Genomic DNA, 23,044 nt, shown 5'->3' on the forward strand with positions numbered 1-23,044 from the left:
GTTGACCCTAAACAATAATATTTTGAGCGTTAGGGCTTTATAAATAAACATAACTTTCTGACTTGGCTTGTATGCATATTTAGTGTGTGTGTTTGTGTATTCAAGATACAATATAGATTGTATTGCAGCAACTTCACAATAGTAACAAATTCTAATTCTGCTGTAATGGTGTTATTTGCGTAGTCGACACTGTTTGTGTGTCGAGTAACTATGCAAAAACACCATTTTTGGAAATAGTTAAATAGTTGTGTATGAAGTGTTTGCTTTTACAACAGATGTCTGATGTTTTGCACATTGTGTGTTTAGAGTTTCATAGTTTCAGAAAAAAAACTAATAGGAGCCTTTATTTTTTTTACCATGGTAGACAAGTCATTGTTGATGGCATTTCTTCAAACATATGTATTTTTATTGCTGTGATGGATAATACTAAGGATCAGGCATAAACAGGATCGTTTTACAAATACAATAAAAGAGGGGAGTTGGGAAACTATAAATTTAACAGGAACAGGATTTGCTTGGAATGCAAAGGAATGGGCTACAGAAATGTCGCTAAATAATATATCATTTTCATCAACGACTACCATTTCTCCAATATCCCCCTGGTTGTTTACCCAACCTGAAGTTGATCTACAAATTCATGAGAGTGTTAAAAAAGGACAATTTGATATTAAGAGCTATACAATTGAATATTTAAGAACAGTTTATTTCTCATTTCTTCCTGTATACACAGATGGATCAAGAAACCCAGAGATAGGTCGTACTGGACCATCATTTTATGTTCCTGAATTTAAAATAGGGAAATATGGAAGATTAACAGATGGGACTTATGTATACAGCGGAATTGGTGGCAATTCAGATGGCGCTTAGTTGGGTGGAAGAAGTGATGCCAAATGGAGTTGATATATGTTCAGATTCAATGGCATCACTTATAAGCCTACAAACATATCAAACAGTTAGATGACATCTAGAAATACTGAATCGATTAAGGCAAACTGGAACAATAATAAAATTTGTTTGGGTACCAGCACATGCAGATATTCCAGGTAACGAAAGAGCTGATAGAATGGCTAAAGAATCACTTAAATTTAACATTACAGTTGCATTAAGCAGGATGGAAGGGAAAAGTATTATTAAAGCTGCCTGCAACCAGAAATTGCAAAGAAAGTGGAATGAATGTAAAACAGGAAGACATTTTTATAATCTACATAATACTGTAAGACAAAGTATATTGACACAACATTTAAAGAGAGAAGATCAGGTTATTTTACCAAGACTAAGGATGGGACATACAAAACTTAATTCAACACTTCATATTATAGGGAAACATGGTACTGGTTTATGCGAAATATGCCAAGTAAAGGAAACAGTTGAACATGTGTTGTTATTTTGTTCCAGGTATGAACTGGAAAGAAAGGATTTAATAAGTGAACTAAAGGAAATGGGATGCAAAGAATTTTACAATCAATAACATATTGAACACAAAACAAGGATCCAGGGAAATTGTAAGGTCAGTTTTAAAATTCATAAAGAATAGTGGTCTTAGGACTAGAATATAGTCATCTTTTAACATACTTCTAGACTGAAATCACTTCACACTCCAGCACAGGTGGTGGCGGTATGCACCATAAAGTTGGTATGCAACCCGCCAATAAATCCATAGAAGAAGAAGACGAATCACATGAGCGCATTGGGAATGTTGCAGAGATTTTCTCGCGAGGGTATCTGTGGGTTATCATCGCACCGCTGGTGTTTCGGTGAATGTGAGTGTGTGGCAAAATGTATCATTAGTGTTTTTAAGCAATGTTTTATTAAGAGGGTTGTCATTCTGATGAGGTTATGCACTAGCATCCACTACTGAAAGTGCTCTCACGCCCCATGGACATGTTGAGGAAACTTTTGCTGCTCTTGATGCCTTGCATCGTTTTCATGACGCGGAGATCAAAGGCAGCAGCGGTGCCCAGCGCGAGCAAAACTTTGATCTGGGGTCCTGGACTAGAGGCAAACATTGTCCTTCCTGCTCGATTCTTCTTCATACAGACAGTGGACACCACCGGACGAAAGTGAGTGAGTCTTGCTAGAAGACCATAATGGGGCGGCATGGCTTAGTGCTTAAACATCTGACTACTGTAAAATTAAAGTTGTAAGTTCAAAACCCGTCGACGCTTGATTTCACGTCCATTTTTTTAGGCAAAGAAAGATAGCTTACATGTGAATGGAAGGAATATCATATCATATGTGAGTGACCACACCTACCAAGCTGATTACAAGACATCGACACAACTATCACTAGTTTTCTGAAATGTTCGTAAAAATGTCCAAATGAGACATTGTCTAATTAAATATGCATGGATTTTGCATTTCCTGAACAGATAACTACTGGATAAAGCCATGTTCACGATTTAATTTTGTTGACATTGCAGCTAAAGGGTTTTTACACACTGGATTTTTTATAGCCAGAAAGAATTTTTTTTAACCGATAGAAAACATAATTTTCCAGTAAATACAAGTTTTTATGAAATAAAACGTTATATAAATCAGGCGAATGATACATGACCATACTTCCATGTAAAACCATTTCAGATTTAGATGGGAAAGTTTGGTGTATTCAAATGCTACTGAAGTGACAATTTCTGGATCAGTGCATGAGAAAACAGCCTTTATGTGGACTGTACAGACTCAAATACATAAAGTGTTATAAAATAAACATTTCACTTTTGAATGTGTTCTTTCCACTAATCTAAAAAAGAAGGCTCAAATTTGTTCAGTTTCAACTAGAACCAAAAATTATATCATACAGTAGTAGAACCTTCAGAGTTCCACCTAGATCATCTTATTCAGTAGTGCTTAACTAATATAAACCATCTTGGTACTTGAAGCCAGAGACTAATATGCAGGTCTAAATAACCTATAATGCAACATTAGCTAAAAGGTCTTTATTTCCATTTACTGTAGGGCAATTGTGTGTTGCAAGTGCTTGACTAGATCTGCTAAAGGACAAATTAATAGTGATTGATTAGTCTATGTCAGTCTTTTATGACTGTATGTTTGTCTCTAGACTGCATTGTAGCAGAGACTGTGTTCTGTTATAAATGAAAGAGCAAATGCCTGGTGAATTCCCAGGACAGGTCTTTCTTTGATTTTCACCAAGGGCAGTGAAGGCATTTTGTTTAAGAATTCATTTTAAAGCATCAGTTTAATTTTGTCATGGCTCAAATAATAATGTCTTTGACATTTTGAATGTCCTTATCTTTAGTTTCACGACTTCTCCTGGAGAGAAAACATTTGAAGTGAAAATTACATCTCCAACAGACCCGTATGCCAGAATCTGGATCCAAATTTTAGACCGGAATGATGGATCCTTTTTGGTTCGGTACCGCATGTACGCCAGTTACACTGATCTGCACATTCAGATTCTGTTGAAAGACAAGCTGGTGGGGAAATCACCTTATGTGCTTAGAGGTGAGAAGAATCAAGTCAACTTTCATGACACAGAGATGAACAATGTCTAACCTATTTTTCACTACCCAGGTGCAGTGTATCATGAATCATGTGACTGCCCAGAGCCAAGTGGTGCATTATGGGAGAAGAACATGCACTGTCCAGCCTCATTCTCTCAGATAGAGAGTGATTTATCCGTCTTTCCCAGTGTGGATCCAGATCGTAATGCCCATGAGATCCTTCAGCGTTTTGGGAAGAGAAACAGCCTGTGCCACTACACCATCAAAAACAACCAGGTACATGCACATATACACATGCAATGTGCTCATTATATATATAACTACATAAAGAAGCAAGTAGATGCCAAAGTTTGAAATTTGTTTCATAATGTCATGTGCCTTTTTATGCTTTGTTACTGTAGGTTTATATAAAAACACATGGAGAACATGTTGGATTCAGGATCTTCATGGATGCCTTCCTTCTGTCCTTCACACGTAAAGTGAGTATTAGCTCAGTATACTGCAACTTAAAACATTTTATGGACATAAATGATGTGAAATAATAATGTTATTTATAAACGCTTCATGTATGTTCTCAGTCATTTACTTTCAGAACCATTAGATGGCACTGTAGCATAGAGCGGTGGGAGGCATGCACAATTTTTTTTATTTATTTTTTTTTTTGTGCACGTTTTGCCAAGTATCTAAGTATCTGCACGTATTACAAAAAAACTTTTATGTAGTTTTCAGTACTTATATTTTCATACACTACCCCACTGTACCATTCAAAGGTTTGGGGTACATACATTTTTTTTAAAAATAAATTCATACTTTTATTCAGCAAGGACACATTCAACTGATTAAAAGTTAAAGACATTTATAATGTTATCATAGAATTATATATCAAATAAAAATATTATTTTAAACTATCACCAAAGAATAAAATTTGTATTCTACTAAAATAGAAAACAGTTATTTAAAATTGTATAATTTACATTTATTCATTTAGCAGACACTTTTATCCAAAGCAACTTACAAATGAGAACAATAGAAGCAGTTAAACTAACAATAGGACAACAATGTGCAAGTGCTATGACCCTTCCCGGTTTAATCTAACGCAGTACCTGTATTATTATGTTTTTGTTGGTATAAAATGTATAATTAAATTGTAAAATGTAAAACAAAAACAAAAAAATCTTACAGACCCAAAACTTTTTAATATTATGTATGTTATAAGTTAAATGTCTGAAATGCTGTTGTGTGTGACCAGGTCAAGCTTCCAGACATTGAGTTTTTTGTGAATTTGGGGGACTGGCCCCTGGAGAAGAGACGGGCCTCTGAGATGCCCAGCCCAATTTTTTCATGGTGTGGCTCCAATGAGACACAAGACATTGTCATGCCAACGTATGACCTCACCGAGTCTGTTTTGGAGACTATGGGCAGGTAAAGAAAACGGAATTGTAACTCTTTTAAACCTTTTATGGAACAACATAAAACTTTTTTATGCAGAATAAAGAGTTTTAGGAAAATTTTGAACATAGAAAACAAATTAGAAAAATGCAGTAAGGTAATATATTCACTGCTGGTCTCAAAGTTGGATTATGACTCGAGTGAATTATTTTATAAGATATAAAATAATTTGAAGTTAGGTACAATTAGTGTCTGTTCATGAAAACAAGATGCAATTTCTGTTCTAACCTTAACACAAATTTTACAACAAAAATGTGATAAGGGGAATAAATAATAGAAAAGTTCAGTATTATGAATAGTGAAATCATGAATCATTACCATTAGGAAATCTCACTGAATCAAATATTTGTTTTTTGATCATTTTGTTTTGTGCCAGAGTGAGCCTGGATATGATGTCTGTCCAAGGACACACAGGTCCAACGTGGAAGCAGAAGATGAGCAAAGCGTTCTGGAGAGGGCGAGACAGCAGGAAAGAGCGTCTTGAGCTGGTTAAACTGGCACGAGCGAACCCTGCCATGCTCGATGCAGCTTTAACCAACTTCTTCTTTTTTAAACATGACGAGAGCCTTTATGGTCCCCTCGTCAAACATGTGTCCTTTTTCGACTTCTTTAAGGTGCGAGAATTGCATATAACTTCAATACACACAGCATAGTCATTTTTTTAAATGTTTTATGTAGTGTTATTTTTTAACTGAGGTGACTATGTTTCTCTTAACAGTATAAGTACCAGATAAATGTGGACGGGACGGTCGCAGCATACAGATTACCTTATCTGCTTGCAGGTGACAGTGTGGTGTTAAAACACGACTCCATCTATTACGAGCACTTTTACAAGCAACTCAAGCCATGGGTGCACTACATCCCCTTTAAAGCTGACCTCAGTGACCTAGTGGAGAAGATCCAGTGGGCTAGAGACCACGATGAGGAGGTACATCATCCCCATTCACACACAAACATCTCATTTGAACACAAAATGTATTAAACATTTTGGGAGCACACTTGTTCAGGTTCACCTTTGCCACTTTAACTGCTTCAAAAAGTAGTTTTTTAAAACCATCCACATACTCAGTCAACTTTTTCGGTGGTTCAGTAGTCCCTGCCATCTCGCAGTACATCTAATGGCCCATGAACGGTATGCCCAGAAACGAGTTCATTTGGGCTAAACCCAATACTCTCCTGGGTCACTTCTCTTGCCGTTAACATGAGCCAAGGTAAGCCCTCCTCCCAGTCAATCAACAGTGCATCACCAGTAAAAGTTTTGTTTCAGAATTTGAACAAACTGTTTTGTTAATTTCTTGAAAATTTGTTGTGAAGCAAGAGGGAACCAAGCCACCAGTCATGGGTACTACAGCAGCCAATGCCGGAGGCTTGGAAACACTATAGTGATACATACAGAACTGTTTGAATTACAAATGTTTAAGTTATTCATCTTCTGTTTTTAAAACAGAAGATTTTCATGCAGCTTGTTATGTCGATGTTAATTTAGTGTTAAGTAGTGTGAAATGCGGGTAAAAGGATCCAACTCCGCCCTTAGATCTGGATCCAACTCCACCCCCTGGATCTTGTATACAGCAATGAGGTGCTACTGCTTAATTGTAGCAATTTTCAACTGAACAAACAATCCTGCAATCTGCAATTTCTGTTTTGTTTTTTTTTCTCGTATAGGCGAAGAAAATTGCCCTGGCAGGTCAGCAGTTTGCGCGAACCCATCTAATGGCTGACAGTATATTCTGTTACTACTACAAACTCTTTCAGGTAATTTTTTTTCCTTTCTTCAGGTCAGTGCTCTGGTGTATCTTTTGTGGCAATGACTAACACCGAGAGCGGAAAGGTGGTTGTTTCGCTTACACTACAGACTCTTGGTTGTATGCTCGGGACATTAAAAGTCTTAAAAATATATATTTTTTATTTCTAGGCACTACATAAGGAACTTTACAGTGTCTTTTTTACATGGTACATCACAGTGCACGCTTCACCAGAGATGAGTAAGGGAGGGTTAGTCGCTTGAGAGAAGAGAGTGTGCAAAATGAGTGCTAATTTAACTCTCAGTATCTCGAAGATGACCCCTTTCAGAGATGGTTGGCAACAACTAATGACAGCAACGAAGTAAAGCAGTTTATGACGTTTAAATTATACCAATGCATTTATATTAGGCACTTTGGGAACGAAAGCGAATTTCTAATTATTTCAATTTTAAGAATACATCAGGCTGGTTAAAATTTACAAAATTGCGTTTGCATCCGCACTCTAAAGTAAGCAAGCCCAACATGGATAAGAATTATGAATGAGCGAGGAAGACACACTGAATAAAAATGCACATTCACTCTCTGACAGTAGATGGTGCTTATGCAGCTGTTACTCTCTAACCCAAAGTATCTGCACTACTTTCTGTTTCTTAACAGTAGGCTAATTAAATGTTTCAATTAGCCATTCAGAGTTCTGTCTACATATTACATATAATACAATGTATTTTGAAAATGGGTAAGTTTGTTCTTTATGTGCGTACATTATTTTCATTTATTCAGGTCTTAAGTAGTTTTTTAACTCCTCTTTTCTGCTCACATTATTTTGATTTTATGAACTTATCAGTGTGTACATCTTATCCTCTCTTGATCTTCAATCTTCATGTTCTCAAGGACTCAAAAGACAAAGGTCAGAGACTGTAGTGCACATTTTGCCATCTGCATAGCACACACATTAAGTGGTCATTTTACTGTATGTGTTGATAAGACTATGGTAATATGACTAGAAGCACTTTCCTTTATCATATAATAAAGACTCATGAGCGTGTTTCTGTAAGATTCAATCTGTCTAGGTCTGCTGTGGGTATTTACTTTATACATATTCAGTGTTGGGTATATTTTTGTCCATTATTTCCTAATTGTGAATTGTTCTGAAACTTGATATCTAGTAAATAACCATTCTTAATAATAATAATAATAATAAATTATTCTAAATCAGTAATCTCTAATTGGTGGTTTTGTTTCTTTACTCTGTATATCAACATTCTCAAAACAAAGGACAAAATTAGTAGTCATTATAATAATTAAGACATTACGATTTATATCTAATAATTTATTTTTAAGTCATTTTGTTGTGCATCTTTTTCTTTTAATACATTATGTATTTTTGATGTGAATTATGAATTGTTTGATTTGTTATTTTGTTCTGTACATGTTGATATGAACTTTGAGCTTGAGAAAGGCAAATTACAAATAAAATGTATTATTATTTGATCTTTTTAACACCGAGAATAAATATAATTCACCTCACTAAATATAATATTTTTCCCTTTTTTTTCCCATCATATTTGTTTAAATATTTTTTTTTAGCTAGTCCCAAGTTTCCTGAGAGCTCACAGTAGTCATTGAGCACAAGTATCCCTGAGGCCATGAACCTCATCACTTTTTATGATTTTCCATAACCATCGGCCCAAACATTAATCTTTAAACACATGTTCTGTCCTCAAAGCACTTCTCCGCAATAAACCTATGTGCGTTTGAGGTGTGGAAGTGTTGGAGGTCAAGACCACAGCGGCTACTTGAATTTTATGTGATTTGTACTGCAGATAAAGATGCTTGTTTAGTGTGATGATGTTGCAGTTAATTAAAATTTAAAAGTAAAAATAAAAATAGTAGTGCTTCACCAGGACAATGAAAAAGGGTGTGTGATTGGGTGGATTAATCACAAATTATGTAACTGAACTTATTAACTTATCTTATTGAGAAATAAATGATATAACTTTGCTGCTCTGTGCTTGCCAGTGAAATTGTGTACACCAATGAAATTTCTGCACTCATCTAGCACTGTATTTTTGTTTTTAGAAGTACTCTGAACTCCAGGTCACTGAGCCCAAGGTTAGAGATGGCATGGAGCTGTTGGAGCAGCCAAAGGATGAACTTTTCCCATGTTACTGCGCAAGAAAACAGGTCTGTTTGTTCTTGGTTATATTTAAAGAAATCACCAAAATGTGTACATTTGTTGTTCGTAATTGAACCTATTTTACTCAATAGTAGAGATTGATACTAAAACGTCATCATTGCACAACAGTCTATTCTAAGGAGTCCATCAAAATAAAATATCATAAACAAAATCCATTGGCCACATGGATTTTGCCTCTCACGTGGCTCAGATGGGACATGACTGGCGAATGTGTAAGCAGAAAAAAATACATGGATTCTGATATTCTCAGATTGGTTTAAGGCCTCATTCATTTGTTGAAATAAATCTGATATAAATTAATTACATGGATTTTCGTCTGCCATGTAAGTGGACAGATCGGATATTCCCCTGTCAAAGTGGGTCGTAAAAGACACGGTGGCGAATGACGTCAACTCAAGTCGCATTTTATTTGGCTATTACATTCAGAAATAATGTATACAGGTAAATAAATTGAAATCATAAACACTAGACTATTTCAGTTTCTCTCACTCCACAACAACATCTTTTAAATTCAACAGATATTCAGAACAGAAACAAGAATGACAAAATAAATGTAAGCTAGCTATATTAACATTAAGCAAAAACAAATAAATTTAAGGCTACACTAAAACAGAAACCGGCATTGGGCTCATTGAGCACAAATAAACTATTATTTACAGCTGAACTATTATTTTTTGTGTAAATCATGGGCTTTGTACTTCACTCGCATTCCCCATTATCAACATTAAAAAAAAAAATAAAAAAATCATTCACTTTGTGTTTATGCTGCTATTTGTGCATGTTGCCCCTGGACAACAAATTTTGTTATTTTTAATGGATCACAGATTCAGACTTGTCTGTCGTAAATTAATTTAATTTAATTGTAATTTAACATCTTGCCAGTTACCGGTTAATGATCGGTTATCGGACATCGGTTAAGGAAAAAGACGAAATGAACATCCCTAAAGTCTACCTTGGTTGTTTTACTAAGTGTTGTGTAAATGCAGATATCGGATGTAGATATAGATAAAATGTAGATAAAAATGGATATATTCTGCAAATCGCAATTGGGCATCAAGACATGTAGTATAAATGCAGCCTTATTGAATGTACAGTATACTGACATGTATTCAGTTTTTTTTTTTTTTTTTTTTTTTTACAAAGTTTCAGTTTATTCTGTTTTATACTATTTATATAGTTAAATAATACTGTTAATCTTTGAATTTTCTGCACTATAAAATATTTATTGTTAAGAAACGACAGGGACTATAAAAGTTGTAAGGTAGCTACAGTTTACCACCATATGGTATAATGAGGTACCAGTAAGGTTAATTAAGTATCTGATGGATTTATTGTCATTTCATAAAGCAGACAAACTGAATTTATGAGGGTAATACACGTTTATGACTTGGATTGATCAGCAAATTACTCTGATAAAATGTTTATATGAATTCTTTAAGTCTGCAATGCATTAGTCCTGGATCATATCAAACATTTCCAATTGTTTTTTGTTTTTTTGTTTTTGTATACTGTAGGTCAGAGATGAACTGTGATACCTCATGTTTCATCATGTAACAGCGGCCATCAAATTTAGATGGATTTGCACCAGAACATGTTTAAGGCCACAGACTTGGTGCATCAAGTGTCTTGTGACTGCAATGCCTTAACTGAATGTTTTTTTTTGTTTGTTTGTTTGTTTTTTTTTATTAAATCTTTCTATTTCTACACTCTTGCTGGTCTGGTTTATATTAATTATATATTAGGACCATTTTTGTTTAGAACGATTGATGGAAGGGCTTGCTTATTGCTTTAAAATCAGAGTAAATTTTAATAAAATAACTGCAATACTCAATAGAGACATCATGTTCCACCAAGATTGGACCAGAGTAATCATGTTATTAATTCGGAATAATTAACTATAACAAAATAATTAGAATAAATAAGAAATGTTCTTTACTTTTTTAAAGGCCTATGCCTATATAAACTGTCTTAAATCTATCTTGAGAAATTTTTACTTAAGTCCAGGATGTGTTTTACATTTTTTACTCAAGTTCCTATCTAACATTAAGAACAAAACACGCTTCTTCTTTTTTTTTTAAAGGCTTTGTTTGTGAAGTGTTTCCGTAAAATAATAAAGGATGACATTCATATATTTTTAGTTTGCTCCATGTGTGTGAATAACCCCTTTACTTTAGGTGGCGCTGTTAACAACGTGATTCATTTGATCCTCATCCACGTGTGAGTCTGTGAGAAAATTCTACCCGGGAATTTTGGAGACCTGAGCTAGTTCCTTCCTACTTTGGACTTTTACACTCTTTGATGCAACAATAACCCCTTAATGGAGTTTTCAGAGGTATTTTCTTTATTTAAAAAAAACGTCGAATCCTACTTAGTAACACCTTTCATTAAACAAATTGGAAAATGAGTGCTTGTTTTCTTGCAGTATGGCAAGCTAAGAATGTATTTATGAGAGCTTCATTTTTGACACTTTTTGAGAGATTTTAATCAGCGGTATATTACAGGAGAGTGCGAGCATCCCGTTCGAGCAGAAAGAGTTGGAATGCGTGTTCACGGTCCCTGCTGACTTCGGCGCGGAATGCACCGCTGTGGTGTTGACGCACGGCGCGGGTGGAGACTTGCACGTCAGACAGCTGGAGAGCCTCGCGCACGCTCTCGCACGTTCAGGAGTCCTGTGTCTGCGGTTCACCTGCAGGGCGGTGAACTTCATGTACAGATTCAGAGCTTATCTCACCGTTGTGGTAAGAACCTATTTTCAAAAATATTATATGCAACACCGTGCACATGAAATGTTTACATTGCAACCACATTTTATTATTGTATTGTTTTGAATCATAAAACAAAACTATACAAATGTATTATTACATAAACGTATTGCTATTTAATAATAGCAATACATGAGAAGAAAATTGTTAAGAATATTACTAATATTGCATAAATAATACTTGCAATTGTGCTGTCTACCAGAATTACTTAAAGAGCCATGAGAGATTTGCACCAAACAGAATTTTCTTGGGAGGTAGGACTCACTCTTTTTTTTCTCAAACACTCTCTAATGGTATTTTTGACAAGCCTTATAAAGTCTACTAGATTTTCTGTGAGATATGAATTTGTTTGTTTGAATAATCTAAAGTGTTCTATCTTTGAATGAGGAACTGATTTTTTGTTTGTTTGTTTTTAGAGGCTTTTCTGTACTTCTTGAAAATACATGCATTTTTATGTCTAATAAATTCTCTTTGTCTATTTGTTTCCAGGGCGCTCTATGGGTGCTCGTACAGCTGTTGCTGTTTGTGAACGTATGCAGAGACAGAAGGATGCAGTCCAGGGTGTTCTGTGTTTGTCATTCCCTCTTCATCTACCAGGAAAACCACTAACATATGTTGAGCGGAGTAGAGGCCTGCTTGCGCTGTCACAAACTTCTGTGCTGTTTGTTTCCGGCACTACAGATAACTTGTGTGAAAAGGTGAACATGGATGTGATGTTTTCCATTGATTCTTGGGCTTAAATTAAAGTTCTTCCTGTTGAACCTTTAAGTTCACCCAAAAATAAGAAATATTTAATAATTTTCTCACCCTCACTTTGTTCCAAACTTGTAGGGCATTTCTATAGACCTTATGCACCAGAGAAACGTGGGCGCCGTCATATTTAGTATATTGTCTTTGAACTTCCGTTTTTGCGGTCGCTCTGTATATTTCAATGGCATCACGGTCAAGGAGTAATTAGCTGGTGAAGTGGATTTACTTATTGTAGAGTTAACAAAAGGTATCATGAGCATTGTAATGTTTATCATAAGCATTGTACAGCAGATTTTTTTTATTTTTTATGAGCAGTTCATTCATACCTATGCAAGATCGCTGTGAAAATACAGACCAGAAGTCAAAAGACAACGAGCGCAACGCTGAAAAGGGGCGGGGCTACATAAGGTCTATAGAGCACAAAATAATGTTTTCATTGTGTGAACAAAAAATAATTTTTTGTTAATGGTCACCAATGCCTTTTGGTTTTCAGCATTCTTTAAAATATCTTTTTGTTTAATGGAAGAAAGAATGTCATACAGGTTTGAAATATGAGGGTGAATAAATTAAATTTATTTTTCATAATACATTTTTGGGTAAACTATCCCTTTAACTTGAAGTTTTTAAACTTTGATTGTACATAATCTATCACATTCTTCTTCAAAAACAAAACTTATAATTTGTTTGCTTTTCAGAGACTTCTAGAAATTGTTAGACACCTCATGAAAACCCCTGCTGCTGTTCACTGGGTCAAGGATGCTAACCATGGACTCAAAGTAAGTGGCAGAACAGAAGAATCAGTACTGGAGGAAGTCAATCCACAGATTATTGCATGGGTACTACAACACAAATAAAATGCATTTATAAATACAAAATATTATGCGTACTGTTGGATGAAAAAAGATGGTGAGATGCTGAGCCTTACCCTAACCATCTGTACCTCGTTGTGTTCACTCCATTACAGATCATTTATATAACAATAATAAAGATCATAATATTATAAATGTATATTGTTGTTGTTTTTTTTCAAAAATAATAATCTTAAAAAAGTAACATATATAATAATATTGTAACAAATGAATAATAACACTGTAGAATCTCTACTGTTTCAAAAATTAACCACTACTTTATAAAAATTAATAACACTGTAGAATCGCTACTGTTTCAAAAATTAATCGCTACTTTATAAAAATGAATCGTTACTTTTTTCAAAAAGAATTGCTACTTTTACAAAAATAATGTTAAAATAATAATGTATAATAACACTTTAATGTATAAGTGTAATGTACCAGACTGTTACAAGTGTATACATACATTATAATAAACATATAAATACATATAAATAAGGTGGTGACGGCGCAGTGGATAAGACGCATGCCTTTGGCGTGTGAGACCCGAGTTGGACACACATTGTAATAAACATATAAATACGTATTAATAAGGTGGTGACGGCGCAGTGGATAAGACACATGCCTTTGGTGTGTGAGACCCGAGTTCGAATTCACTGTCAGACACCAATGTGTCCCTGAGCAAGACACTTAACCCCTAATTGTTCCGGAGGCATGCGACCTCTGACATCTGTAGCAATTGTAAGTCGCTTTGGATAAAAGCTTCAGCTAAATGATAAAATGTCAAAAGTCAATATAGAAAATGTGTATTTATTATTTTTTTGATCCTATTTTACATCTATTTTCTTTGGGTCTATGAAAGGTTCATGCATCCAATCATCTGATTATAAGTACTTGACAAGATCAGATCACAAACTTGCTTACAGGTTTATTTTCTCACTTTGCTTCTCTGGATCTCCACATTCCATGGAAAAGAACATTTGCCACACATAATCTCTGTAGAAAATTTAAATTGTGCAGACAAAATTATATAAAATTACACAAAACAATTTTTAGGAAACAATTTCTTAAAAAAAAAAAAAAGATATATAATAATTCACAGTGATCAGAGGTTACTTTTGTACCTAGGTTTTAGGCATTATAACATTCATGCATTCAACCTACATAATGAACAACTTAAAATCCAAAGAATTCAAAAATATCATCAATATCATTCTTCTGGATATTTGGTTTCCGCAAGACAGTCGGTGAGTCCATTCTTTCTTCCTTGGCTCCAGGTGCCATATTGTTTCTTAACACTTCTTTTTTGGGGAATGGTTGTGGTTGGCTGCAGTTCCTCACATGTTTCAATGACACAGACAAGTTTTTATCTGTTCTAGAGCACATCCTGGTAAATGCAGATCTAGATCTGATAGTTCTGTTGCATGCCCTGAAGGTTCTGAGGTGCCATCGAGTTCTCCAAAGTGCAGTGAAGGAACAGGAACGTTGTGGTGGGAGAGTCTTTGGAAGCATCAATGCCTTTCGAAATTCTAACTTAAACTTCTTCAAACTCTTCTCCACCCTGAATAATAATAATATTAATAAACATAATTAGACACCAGCTAAGAAAGACTCATAAATACATATTTCATTTAAACTATTTTTATGTACCTGACACCTTCAGCTTCCAGACTTTCCATCCTCAGACACTTCAGGTGCAAGAAGGCCAGGTGCTTACGCTCTCGATGAAACTTACAGCTCCGGCACCAGAGCATCACTTCCTTCAGATGGGCAGCCATGTTTCTGAACGTGAACACCTTCTCCAACGACTCCAAGAACTTCCTCTTCTGACAGACAGCAATTTGCCTCGAGAAGTCTGATTTCATCTGTGGGAATAATGCATCGATCAACATTAACCCATGATGACTGCATTTCTATGAATATGTGAGCATATTATTCTTCTCAAAAATATACTTCAGTTTGAGCTGTCATATGGCAACATACAAATCGAGATCAAATACCTGTTTGGTGGTTTTACAATATTGTGGAAGCACAACCTTCATCTCCATTCCATAGGGTAAGACATCTGAAGAATAGCAAGCAAATGTGATTACATAGAATATATACATATACAGTAATATCAATGTAATATAAAATACGCAAAATCATCATTGGTAACAAAACCTGGCTGTTGTTGTAAAACTGCAGCTCCCAGATCCACACTAGACCCTTCATCATAGCCAGCAGATAGTATTGGCATCATCTCTCTCTTCTCTTCTCCATTATTCTCTTCTTGCTCTCTGTCCCCAAACAACCTGCAAAGGACAGATAATTTGGACTTTCTTGGCCTTGGGACCTCTAAAAGGTCTCGGGTGCCTTCTTCCATCAGTAGATCAGGGTGTGCGAGGCACAGGAAGTCTTTCAGGTCTCCAGGCAGGGTGAAGTCGGTAAGGTAGGCCATGGGCTTGGATTGTGACACCTTCTGAAGGAGTTCAGTGGCTCTTTTATACATAGGGATGAGGGCTCTCAGAATACCTCTGAAGAATACCCTAGAAAAAAGTGACAAAATAATAAAAAATTAAAAGGTATTATACCATTACAGAATTATATTTGTTGTTCATTGTTCAGGAAAGGTTAAAAATATTCAGAACATTTTCTGAAACAATTTTGGTTTTTCATTTCATGCTAGAAATACATCCGTGCACACACACTTGTTTTTGTAATACAGTCAGTTCTAAAATCTAACCCTGACTCATATCATAACAGTAAATGTGTGGTGAATTTAGCAAGATTTCTGCTAAATATATAGGTAAAAAAAGGTCCATTGTCTATTTTCAATAATGTACCAATGCAAACATCTTACACAGAAGTCCATTTTAAATATCGAATATGTTATTTAAATGCAAGTGTGACAAGCAGTTATGAAGATTTCAGAATTCCCCAATTCAAGTAGATAGTACTTGGTCTTGGGTGCCCGAAATAGCTGCCCGGAGGCATTGCAAATATGGCCGCCGAGTGAACAGACTCTTTCAAGGGACTTTGATCAAGCTCACCTCTGGGTACATTAAAAAAATTGTTCATAAAATAAGGTAAAAAAAAAAGTAAAAATACAACCTCAAATCAGTTTCCTTTATTATACTGAACACACTAAGGCACATTTATTCCAGATCTCAACCATCAAGTTTCCACAGAAATATGAAAAGATGCTCCCTCCGTGCAGTTTCCCCAACTTGGCATTTTTATACATCCCATATCATACATGGGGGAATCCAACAGAGACATGGTAAATAATAACTACACATAAACTCACCAGAGACGACTGAGCATGCTGAGCATCACCATATTCAGCACAATGAACTCGCTCAACTGCAGATGCTGTCGTGTCAGTCTAACTGGGGTGTGAAGGATCACAGTCATTCACAGTTCTTTGATTTATACATTTTCAAAGCAAAGTAAATGGTTATGAATGTGAACATTTAGGATACATGAAAGCCTGGGTGCACCGCTCCAGCGTTCGGGCTGAAAGACTTGAGGCTCCTAGTAGTTTGAGACAGAGCCACTCCAACATGGGCTGACTGGGAACGTTACACTCGCCAATCTCCACTCCAGCATCCCTGCACAGAAACCAAAATGCATTCTCAAAACCATAAACTGGACAAAAAGTATTTTCTTTTAAGACAAACTTTGCGATTGTGACATATACAAATAAAATGAACAAGAAATACATTTAGCGTGGGACTTAATTTTTGTCCATCTGGAATTGATTGGATGGTTGTGGTTTGCTAATTGCTATGATCTCATGTGAGTGACAGGTTGTCCCACCCTAGTGCTGGATAAACACATCTTCAGAAAAGAGATGTCCTCTCAAGAGTGTGGGGGAGTTATTTTGATAAGATTATGATGGCACAAAAATTGTCCACTGATAAATCATTTCTAATAAACACTGCAAAATTCCTGCAAACACTGCAACTCATTTTGATTTCATGGTACTTTTTAGCCTACACACCTTACCTCTGAAATTTGTTTGGACATAGTTCCTGCAGATCTTCTATTGCTGCTTGTAACTTCATCTCTTTTAAGCGGTTTACACATTGTTCAACCTGCAGATGGTGCATATTTCATACATTTCACATAAATTAAAACGAGGGATTTTATTATGGGCCTGGAATAATTATGCAATATGTGTAACATGTAGACTATATTGAAGCAATGGGTTCAGACCTGTTTTAATGCTCGGAATGGCTTGTGTTGTCTGAAGCCGTTGTTCAAAACGTAAAGTAGTTCGTAGAGCACACGGATTTCTGTCTGCAGAACTTCACTACATAACAGAGTCAACACTGTCTCACAGTCAGTCAGCAGACAGTTAATCAAGGTATCTAGACAGAGAAACATAATTTTTTACAAAATGGATACTGCACACTTATCATTCATTGATTTCATTGTTCATTGTTAATAGAGTTGTTATATGGTGAAACATGAGTGATAAATTAAATAGAGTAACATACATTCACCAAACAATTCGCACATAATACACAATGAGCCCGCGCAATAACTATGCAACATGTAAACATTTAACCTACTGTAGTAGTAATACAAGAATTACACAATACGTAGAAGACTTCGCGAACACTAGTAACGTTAAACAAGTATTGGACAACGCGACCGTCTATTTAGATCAAAAGTTACGAGTTAAATGCTTTATCACTGCCAATAACTTATATCACGTCACGGAGCACCTTTTCACATTAAACTAACTTTAATTCATCCACGTGTTCTGGTCTCTCTCTGAAAAACATGCTATATTTCATTTTCATGCCGTGTATGTACTCTTCATAGTAGAGTACATTAACATATGGGTTAACATATTAGAACATACCCGTTGAACCAGTAAAAGGGATTCGAATAGAAGAAACAGCGCTTGGAAAAGGAATATTAATTTTATTCCAGGGTTCCTGCGCCATGTTTACAGATGACTGCCGGAGTGCCGGGGAGTTTAGAAAGAACGATTACGTCATAGTTCTTAAAGGTACATACACCGCATTCGTACTCTAGAAAAAGCAGGGCCCCGTTCTTCGTAAATCGCTAACTCAGTTAGCTGGATTTGATTTGATCTTGGATTGAGTGGGGTTTGAGGGGGTTAAACCGTGACATCTACACGTTTTCCAAAGTGGACCAACGTGATTATTTCACGTCTTGTCGTGATACCGGGTTGTGCAGGTCAGGAGCATCATTATTTTTTTTTTTCTCTCAGCCTTTTTCCTGGTTGCTTTTATAAAAAGACAATCATTTATTTAACAGTGCCTTTTTAAAATAGACTACTAGTAGGCCAAGTAAAATTACCAAGTAGAATTTTTTTGTAGGCTACTTCACTTTCACCATGTCCATTATAGTTTGGTGACTCTGATATTCCAATGAACAAAGTAATTATGAAATTATGAAAATAAACTCACGGTATTACATACACTTACTCTGAGAACTGCATTTTTTGCATTATACAGGTGATTACAACAGGATCCTGCATGGAGACAGGTGTTTTATGACCCCATTCCCTGACCCAAACCCCAGACCAGTTACAATGCAGCTCTAGGACAAGGGCACACAATGAAATGAGCTTTGGCCAACTAAAGGGAAGATTTCAGTGTCTGAGAAGCCTGATGGTTGCACCTGACATGGCCTTTGACATTGCATGTGCCATATTACACAACATTGCCAACATTAAAAAAAATAAATAAATAAATGTTTAATTAAGCCTAAAATAAAGGACAAGACAAATTTGCAAAACTCTATTTGGTTAGAGTTTTATTTCAATGGTTCTTTGTAAAGAAAAGACAGTTATTCAGTCAATAGAACTCTGTGTGAAATAGTGTATTTTACTCTGAAGTTTATTTTGAAGCAAATCTATTTCTAGTGCAATTTTTTCTTAGTCAAGTTCTATTTCTCCCCCTCATTTTTTTTTCCTAAATGCTCTATTTTCTGTTAAAGACTCATATAGGGAACGCATTTCACCCTGTGTTGTTTGTGTCACACGCCTCATGGAACAAATAAAAAGGAAAAGTTGTCTCTACACTGCCCACCCCATCACTGCTGTGTGCAGACTCTTCTGTAGGCCTTTCTCTACATGTGGACTCCTGTCAGAAATTATAGGCATAATAATGCCTAAAACCACTGTCGTTTTTTGGGGGGGTCGAAATTTTGAGTTTCGATATCTCAGCTGTGGAAGGGTCTAGAGCCTCAATTTTTGCACTCAGGTTTAAGTCTCATTCCCCTCTATCAGAATCCAGAGTTTTGAGAAGATTGGAGAAACTTCATTTTTCGCCCGAAAAAAAAAACGTAAGGGGTACCACTGTCGTTTTTTTTGGGGGTCGAAATTTTGAGTTTCGATATCTCAGCTGTGGAAGGGTCTAGAGCCTCCATTTTTGCACTCAATTTTAAGTCTTATGGCCCTCTATCAGAATCCAGAGTTTTGAGAGGATTGGAGAAACTTAATTTTTCGCCAGAAAAAAAAAAACGTAAGGGGTACCACTGTCGTTTTTTTTGGGGGTCGAAATTTTGAGTTTCGATATCTCAGCTCTTGAAGGGTCTAGAGCCTCCATTTTTGCACTCAGGTTTAAGTCTCATTCCCCTCTATCAGAATTCAGAGTTTTGAGAAGATTGGAGAAACTTCATTTTTCGCCCGAAAAAAAAAAACGTAAGGGGTACCACTGTCGTTTTTTTGGGGGTCGAAATTTTGAGTTTCGATATCTCAGCTGTGGAAGGGTCTAAAGCCTCCATTTTTGCACTCAGGTTTAAGTCTCATGGCCCTCTATCAGAATCCAGAGTTTTGAGAGGATTGGAGAAACTTCATTTTTCGCCCGAAAAAAAAAAAACGTAAGGGGTACCACTGTCGTTTTTTTGGGGGGTCGAAATTTTGAGTTTCGATATCTCAGCTGTGGAAGGGTCTAGAGCCTCCATTTTTGCACTCAGGTTTAAGTCTTATGACCCTCTATCAGAATCCAGAGTTTTGAGAGGATTGGAGAAACTTCATTTTTCGCCCGAAAAAAAAAAACGTAAGGGGTACCACTGTCGTTTTTTTGGGGGGTCGAAATTTTGAGTTTCGATATCTCAGCTGTGGAAGGGTCTAGAGCCTCCATTTTTGCACTCAGGTTTAAGTCTTATGGCCCTCTATCAGAATCCAGAGTTTTGAGAGGATTGGAGAAACTTCATTTTTCGCCAGAAAAAAAAAAACGTAAGGGGTACCACTGTCGTTTTTTTGGGGGGTCGAAATTTTGAGTTTCCATATCTCAGCTGTGGAAGGGTCTAGAGCCTCCATTTTTGCACTCAGGTTTAAGTCTCATGGCCCTCTATCAGAATCCAGAGTTTTGAGAGGATTGGAGAAACTTCATTTTTCGCCCGAAAAAAAAAACGTAAGGGGTACCACTGTCGTTTTTTTTGGGGGTCGAAATTTTGAGTTTCGATATCTCAGCTGTGGAAGGGTCTAGAGCCTCCATTTTTGCACTCAGGTTTAAGTCTCATGGCCCTCTATCAGAATCCAGAGTTTTGAGAGGATTGGAGAAACTTAATTTTTCGCCCGAAAAAAAAAAAACGTAAGGGGTACCACTGTCGTTTTTTTTGGGGGTCGAACTTTTGAGTTTCGATATCTCAGCTCTTGAAGGGTCTAGAGCCTCCATTTTGCACTCAGGTTTACGTCTCATTCCCCTCTATCAGAATCCCGAGTTTTGAGAAGATTGGAGAAACTTCATTTTTCGCCCGAAAAAAAAAACGTAAAGGGTACCACTGTCGTTTTTTTTGGGGGTCGAAATTTTGAGTTTCGATATCTCAGCTGTGGAAGGGTCTAGAGCCTCCATTTTTGCACTCAGGTTTAAGTCTCATGGCCCTCTATCAGAATCCAGAGTTTTGAGAGGATTGGAGAAACTTCATTTTTCGCCCGAAAAAAAAAAAAAAAACGTAAGGGGTACCACTGTCGTTTTTTTGGGGGGTCCAAATTTTGAGTTTCCATATCTCAGCTGTGGAAGGGTCTAGAGCCTCCATTTTTGCACTCAGGTTTAAGTCTCATGGCCCTCTATCAGAATCCAGAGTCTTGAGAGGATTGGAGAAACTTCATTTTTCGCCCGAAAAAAAAAAACGTAAGGGGTACCACTGTCGTTTTTTTGGGGGGTCGAACTTTTGAGTTTCGATATCTCAGCTCTGGAAGGGTCTAGAGCCTCCATTTTTGCACTCAGGTGTAAGTCTCATTGCCCTCTATCAGAATCCAGAGTTTTGAGAAGATTGAAAAAACTTCATTTTTCGCCCTAAAAAAAACGTAAGGGTTACCACTGTCGTTTTTTTGGGGGGTAGAAATTTTGAGTTTCGATATCTCAGCTGTGGAAGGGTCTAGAGCCTCCATTTTTGCACTCAGGTTTAAGTCTCATTCCCCTCTATCAGAATCCAGAGTTTTGAAAAGATTGGAGAAACTTAATTTTTCGCCGGAAAAAAAAAACGTAAGTGGTACCACTGTCGTTTTTTTTGGGGGTCGAAATTTTGAGTTTCGATATCTCAGCTCTGGAAGGGTCTAGAGCCTCCTTTTTTGCACTCAGGTTTAAGTCTCATTCCCCTCTATCAGAATCCAGAGTTTTGGGAAGATTGGAGAAACTTAATTTTTTGCCCAAAAAAAAAACGTAAGGGGTACCACTGTCGTTTTTTTTTCGGGCCGAATTTTTGAGTTTCGATATCTCAGCTCTGGAAGGGGCTAGAGCCTCCATTTTTGCACTCAGGTCTAAGTCTCATGGCCCTCTATCAGAATCCAGAGTTTTGGGAAGATTGGAGAAACTTAATTTTTCGCCCGAAAAAAAACAAAAACGTAAGGGGTACCACTGTCGTTTTTTTTTTTTTTTCGGGCCGAATTTTTGAGTTTCGATATCTCAGCTCTGGAAGGGGCTAGAGCCTCCATTTTTGCACTCAGGTCTAAGTCTCATGGCCCTCTATCAGAATCCAGAGTTTTGGGAAGATTGGAGAAACTTAATTTTTCGCCCAAAAAAAAAAAAACGTAAGGGGTACCACTGTCGTTTTTTTTTTTCGGGCCGAATTTTTGAGTTTCGATATCTCAGCTGTGGAAGGGGCCAGAGCCTCCATTTTAGCACTCAGGTCTAAGTCTCATGGCCCTCTATCAGAATCCAGAGTTTTGAGAGGATTGGAGAAACTTAATTTTTCGCCCGAAAAAAAAAAAACGTAAGGGGTACCACTGTCGTTTTTTTTGGGGGTCGAACTTTTGAGTTTCGATATCTCAGCTCTTGAAGGGTCTAGAGCCTCCATTTTGCACTCAGGTTTACGTCTCATTCCCCTCTATCAGAATCCAGAGTTTTGAGAAGATTGGAGAAACTTCATTTTTCGCCCGAAAAAAAAAAACGTAAAGGGTACCACTGTCGTTTTTTTTGGGGGTCAAATTTTTGAGTTTCGATATCTCAGCTGTGGAAGGGTCTAGAGCCTCCATTTTTGCACTCAGGTTTAAGTCTCATGGCCCTCTATCAGAATCCAGAGTTTTGAGAGGATTGGAGAAACTTCATTTTTCGCCCGAAAAAAAAAAAAAAAAACGTAAGGGGTACCACTGTCGTTTTTTTGGGGGGTCCAAATTTTGAGTTTCCATATCTCAGCTGTGGAAGGGTCTAGAGCCTCCATTTTTGCACTCAGGTTTAAGTCTCATGGCCCTCTATCAGAATCCAGAGTCTTAAGAGGATTGGAGAAACTTCTTTTTTCGCCCGAAAAAAAAAAAACGTAAGGGGTACCACTGTCGTTTTTTTGGGGGGTCGAACTTTTGAGTTTCGATATCTCAGCTCTGGAAGGGTCTAGAGCCTCCATTTTTGCACTCAGGTGTAAGTCTCAT

At 36.6% G+C, this 23,044-nt stretch overlaps 3 protein-coding genes across 5 annotated transcripts; 2 read left to right on the top strand and 1 right to left on the bottom strand.

The window, feature by feature from the left end:
• Positions 1-1,664: 1,664 nt before the first annotated feature.
• On the top strand, positions 1,665-11,179 carry poglut2 (protein O-glucosyltransferase 2). 3 transcript variants are annotated; one of them, XM_039682421.2, is made up of 10 exons: positions 1,665-2,060; positions 3,254-3,459; positions 3,529-3,734; positions 3,860-3,937; positions 4,708-4,880; positions 5,284-5,521; positions 5,626-5,835; positions 6,573-6,662; positions 8,732-8,836; positions 11,024-11,179. In XM_039682421.2, exons 1-10 carry the CDS (start codon positions 1,876-1,878, stop codon positions 11,042-11,044), a joined length of 1,512 nt encoding a protein of 503 aa, XP_039538355.2. In that variant the 5' UTR covers positions 1,665-1,875; the 3' UTR covers positions 11,045-11,179. The 3 variants fall into 3 exon arrangements, with proteins under 3 accessions (XP_039538355.2, XP_039538356.2, XP_039538357.2); XM_039682422.2 differs by lacking the exon at positions 11,024-11,179 and adding an exon at positions 10,364-10,553; XM_039682423.2 differs by having other exon boundaries at positions 2,026-2,140.
• tex30 (testis expressed 30) lies at positions 11,042-14,319 on the top strand. Its single transcript, XM_039682425.2, has 5 exons — positions 11,042-11,181; positions 11,351-11,587; positions 11,814-11,865; positions 12,101-12,309; positions 13,057-14,319. The coding sequence occupies exons 1-5, from the start codon at positions 11,167-11,169 to the stop codon at positions 13,213-13,215; spliced, it is 672 nt and encodes a 223-aa protein (XP_039538359.2). The 5' UTR covers positions 11,042-11,166; the 3' UTR covers positions 13,216-14,319.
• rmp64 (ribonuclease MRP subunit p64) lies at positions 14,118-18,199 on the bottom strand. Its single transcript, XM_039682420.2, has 9 exons — positions 18,065-18,199; positions 17,410-17,564; positions 17,200-17,288; positions 16,674-16,802; positions 16,499-16,576; positions 15,373-15,737; positions 15,210-15,274; positions 14,860-15,074; positions 14,118-14,770 (listed from the first exon to the last, which is right to left on the bottom strand). Exons 1-9 carry the CDS (start codon positions 18,147-18,149, stop codon positions 14,386-14,388), a joined length of 1,566 nt encoding a protein of 521 aa, XP_039538354.2. The 5' UTR covers positions 18,150-18,199; the 3' UTR covers positions 14,118-14,385.
• Positions 18,200-23,044: the final 4,845 nt, after the last annotated feature.

This window comes from Pimephales promelas, chromosome 7 (assembly GCF_988280905.1).
Source record: "Pimephales promelas chromosome 7, fPimPro1.hap1.1, whole genome shotgun sequence".
Classification (NCBI taxonomy): Eukaryota; Metazoa; Chordata; class Actinopteri; order Cypriniformes; family Leuciscidae; genus Pimephales; species Pimephales promelas.

Excerpts from the sequence above, each read along its gene's own strand:
- tex30 (XM_039682425.2), top strand. Across the intron at positions 11,866-12,100 it reads AAACAGAATTTTCTTGGGAG|GGCGCTCTATGGGTGCTCGT; the intron begins GTAGGACTCACT and ends ATTTGTTTCCAG. Across the intron at positions 12,310-13,056 it reads CAGATAACTTGTGTGAAAAG|AGACTTCTAGAAATTGTTAG; the intron begins GTGAACATGGAT and ends TTTGCTTTTCAG.
- rmp64 (XM_039682420.2), bottom strand. The coding sequence starts at position 18,149 with ATGGCGCAGGAACCCTGGAATAAAATTAATATTCCTTTTCCAAGCGCT. Across the intron at positions 17,289-17,409 it reads CATTCCGAGCATTAAAACAG|GTTGAACAATGTGTAAACCG; the intron begins GTCTGAACCCAT and ends CACCATCTGCAG. Across the intron at positions 15,275-15,372 it reads AGTTTTACAACAACAGCCAG|ATGTCTTACCCTATGGAATG; the intron begins GTTTTGTTACCA and ends GCTATTCTTCAG.
- poglut2 (XM_039682421.2), top strand. The coding sequence starts at position 1,876 with ATGGACATGTTGAGGAAACTTTTGCTGCTCTTGATGCCTTGCATCGTT. Across the intron at positions 2,061-3,253 it reads GTGGACACCACCGGACGAAA|TTTCACGACTTCTCCTGGAG; the intron begins GTGAGTGAGTCT and ends CCTTATCTTTAG. Across the intron at positions 5,522-5,625 it reads CCTTTTTCGACTTCTTTAAG|TATAAGTACCAGATAAATGT; the intron begins GTGCGAGAATTG and ends TTCTCTTAACAG.